The 3845-nt window shown below is 57.3% G+C and overlaps 1 protein-coding gene across 1 annotated transcript in view; it reads left to right on the top strand.

Annotated features, from left to right (window-relative positions):
• The window catches only part of MYO1C (myosin IC), a gene marked incomplete at its 3' end in the record, with an annotated part of 26506 nt that overhangs the window by 19008 nt on the left and 3653 nt on the right, over positions 1-3845 (top strand). The window contains 11 exon segments of the mRNA XM_010155051.1: positions 213-307; positions 501-547; positions 884-964; positions 1132-1237; positions 1721-1838; positions 2105-2160; positions 2163-2202; positions 2371-2447; positions 2611-2679; positions 3025-3109; positions 3312-3471. Of these exon segments, the coding sequence (XP_010153353.1) occupies positions 213-307; positions 501-547; positions 884-964; positions 1132-1237; positions 1721-1838; positions 2105-2160; positions 2163-2202; positions 2371-2447; positions 2611-2679; positions 3025-3109; positions 3312-3471 (934 nt within the window).

Below are 3845 nucleotides of genomic sequence, written 5' to 3'. Positions count from 1 at the left end.
CCAGGAACCACAAACTTCATCCGTTTTATGGCATTTTTGTTTTGCTGGTCGGTAACTCTATTTACCTTTGGTCTGAAAGATCAGCAGGTCAGATTCAGTCCCTTCTGTGCTCACGTGGTCCCACCCTGGGATCGAGGGCCGGCGTGTTTCCTGACAAGAACCCCCCGTGAAACACCTTTGTTTCTCACGAAGCTTCTGCGCTTCCTCCCCAGGCACAAACTCGCTGACCAGAAGACTCGCAAGTCCCTGGGGCGGGAGGAGTTTCAGCTGCACCACTACGCGGGGGGCGTCATCTACAGCGTCGCAGGTGTGTGCGTCCTCGCCGCTCTCCTCCCTCCCGTCCCCTGCCCTTTGCATTAAACCAGCGTCCCTGTGAAGACAAACCCGGGCGCAGAGTATGCCCGCGCGTCACCGGAGCGGTTTCCCGGCCCCGGTTCCTGCGTGTCGGGAAGTTCCCGTGGAGCGGCGCTGCCAGGCTGAGCGGTTTCTTCTTCTTCCAGGTTTTCTGGATAAAAACAACGACCTTCTCTTTCGCAACCTGAAGGAGGTGAGTTGGGATGGGGGGCGTTTCCTCAGCAGAGCGAGGAGGCAGGTTGGGAGTGGGGCGGCAGGTGGGGGAGGAGGTTGTTCTAGACCCCCACCTGGAGTGTGTGACCACAGGACTGTGCTGTGGAGAGACAAACTGAGGTGCCCAAAGTTGATCTAAAATATCAGTATAAATAGATTTGCGTTACAATACATCATCCGTACACAATCTATTGAGATACATAGATATTATCAATAGAAACCCAAAACCCCAAAGAAACAGCCTCGTCCCGCGTTTCCGGGGTGGTTCTCTGTGGAATGCTCTGTACTTGCTCTCTGACAGCATCTCTCTCCGCAGACCATGTGCAACTCCGAGAACCCCATCATCAACCAGTGTTTTGACAGGACGGAGCTGACAGACAAGAAGCGACCGGAAACGGTAGGGAGACAAGGGCTGGACGGAAGCGGGATTGTTCCCCCTCTTCACAGGCGCGTCCTGGCCAGCGTGGCAGCCCGACTGCGGGCCGGGAGACGGGGGGGTGGTTCTGCAGCCCTGGGTACCAGCTGAAGTCATCACCTCACACAGCTTTCTTCCTTTTTTCTTAGGCAGCAACTCAGTTTAAGAACAGCCTCTCCAAGCTGATGGAAATCCTGATGTCCAAAGAGCCCTCCTACATCCGCTGCATAAAACCCAACGACACTAAACAGGCTGGTAGGACCCTGGGACTCTTCCCCACCAGCCGCGTGTAGGCCCCTGGGTGCCGCTCGGCGAGGCACAGAAGGGAGACGTAACCACCGAGTCCCCCTGAGATTTCCTTTCCCTTTTGGGTCTGTGCCAAAGCTGCTTGGGGGGGGTTGGTGGCAGGACCAGCAGCCAGGAATCGGGCTGGGAGCACTGGCCTTGGGTGGAGCAGGGTTACCCAAGAATCACCAACCTATGTAATCTAATGTCCCTTGTTTTCCCTCGTTTCCCTCTGTCTGCACGGAGCATCCTGAGGGAGAGCTTTTTGGGCCCAGGTATCAGTGTGTGTTAAGGCGGGGGGAGACAGGAGGCACAAAGTAGGGTGTGTTGATCTGCACCGTGGGGATGGGCTAGAGATAACGGCGGGATACGACCCAGAACTGAAGGTTCCCCTCTCCGGGTGAGGGACAGCTGGGCGTTAACCTCCCTTCTCCGTGTCCATCCTCTCCCAAGATCAGTTCAATGAAGTCCAGATCCGCCACCAAGTGAAGTACCTGGGGTTGATGGAGAACCTCAGGGTGCGCAGGGCTGGGTTTGCCTATCGAAGAAAATACGAGGTTTTCCTGCAGAGGTAGGATCACCTGGGACATCCCCCCCGGCTTCTCCCTCCCCGCATCTGGGTCCTACAGGTGTTGCAGCTGGGGGGGCTCTTCTGAGCAGCCCTGATGCCAAATGGGCTTATTTCTTGAGGGAGCGGGGATCGGGCTCCCCCTCCCTGCCCACGGCCCCGCGGGGTCGGGCTCCCCACGGCCCCACGGGGATCGGGCTCCCCTCCCTGCCCACGGCCCCGTGGGGATCGGGCTCCCCTCCCTCACTCCCTCTGCTGTCACTTGACAGGTACAAATCGCTCTGTCCAGAAACGTGGCCGACGTGGGACGGCCGGCCATGGGGTGGCTTTTTTTGGGCTACAAACCGGAAGAATACAAAATGGGACGGTTAGTTCTCTTTCTTAATTTGAGATGATGAATCATTGGACGCCCCTGTCAGGGCTTCTCCGCTGCCGGGCGGGTGAGGGAAAGATAAAGAGATCCCCGAGGGGATGCGGAGGGCAGGAAGCAAACCGCTCCGGCCCGTCAAACATAATTCTGCGTTTCTATTTCTAGAACAAAGATTTTTATCCGCTTTCCCAAGACCTTGTTCGCAACGGAAGATGCTCTGGAAGTGCGGAAGCAGAGCCTGGGTGAGTCACGCTGCGGCAGCTTCGTGGCTGAAGGTGACCCGTTTCGGACTCTCAGTTTTCCTGTTTGTTTAGGGGAGGGGGTTTTGTTTCAAAAGTTTGAGCCTTTTTCTACCCAAATCTGCTCGGTCACAATTTCAAATTTCTGCTTTTCTTGCAATTTCAGCCACAAAGATGCAGGCCACGTGGAGAGGCTTCTACCATCGGAAGAAATTCCTGGGCATGAAGCGCTCAGGTACGGGAGCGACGCTGCGGTGTCGCGGCAGGGCTGGAAGTGGCCGCGGTCAGACGTGACTCGGGCCCGATGCGCGGGCGGGACCTTCCCAAAGCTTTGCTGGGAGCAGGGTGGAAGATGGCAGTGTGGGAGCCCATCCTTGCAGACGAGGCTCGGCTCACGCAGCCGCTCGCCCCTGCCAGGGCTTTGCCGTGACGGTTACCGTGTCCCTAAAAGCTTCGCTCTGGCCTTTCCCTCGAGCCACGCCGAGGGCTCTTTCCTTTCCGACCGGCCTTCCGGAGCCCCCTTGGGTGCTCCTTTGGGTGCGACGGAGCTCACAGTGCCAAATCCCTGTTTCCTCTTCAGCCATAGCCATCCAGTCCTGGTGGCGGGGAACGCTGGGGCGCCGAAAAGCTGCCAAGAAGAAGTGGGCGGTACAGACCATCAGAAGGTGGGTAAAAACAACCCGAGCCGGCAGGTGGGAGCTGTCTGCGCCCAAATCTTGGGATAAGCATCAACTTGTCCCTACAGTATCAGCTTCTTTTAAAATTCAATTTCAGCCATTCCAGAGAGCTCAGAAGGTGCTTGGATTGGAAGAAACCTCTAAACCACCCTCATTTTCATCACTTCTCTCATAAAATCTTCCTCCTCAGGTTCATTAAAGGTTTTATTTACCGGAACCACCCTCGCTGCCCAGAGAACGAGTATTTCTTTGACTACATCCGCTTCGCCTTCCTGATGAACCTCAGGCGGAATCTACCCCGGACGGTTTTGAACAAGTCGTGGCCCACTCCTCCTCCGTCGCTCTGCGAGGTAGGCACAGCGGCTCCGGGCACGCAGGACAGGATGGGGGAGGCCAAGGGCGGTGTTGAAGGCCACGGGGCCGAGAGGAGCCTCCCGCCGTCGGAGCGAGAAGTGACGGGGCTCCGCGCAGGCCCTGCGCTGCGTTAGCGTCTCCCAGCTGTAGTCCTCCAGCCTCCAGCCGTCCTCACGTGGGTGGGATTACGGAGCTGTCGTTGGAGCTGCCATGTTCAAAGTTCTGGAGGGTCCGGTGCTGGTGCAACACCTTTTCCTACTGGTTTTCTCCTCTGTTTCCAAACTTTTCGTCCCCTTTTCTCTGACAAAGGTCCCTCTGGGCAGTTAAACTGGCTGCAGGGACAAGGGGGGGGCCTGGGAAGGGCGGCTGC

This window comes from Eurypyga helias, unplaced genomic scaffold (genome assembly GCF_000690775.1).
Source record: "Eurypyga helias isolate BGI_N326 unplaced genomic scaffold, ASM69077v1 scaffold35837, whole genome shotgun sequence".
Taxonomy (NCBI): domain Eukaryota; kingdom Metazoa; phylum Chordata; class Aves; order Eurypygiformes; family Eurypygidae; genus Eurypyga; species Eurypyga helias.
Note: the sequence above shows the minus strand (reverse complement) of the source record. Positions and strands in the feature narration are given on the sequence as shown.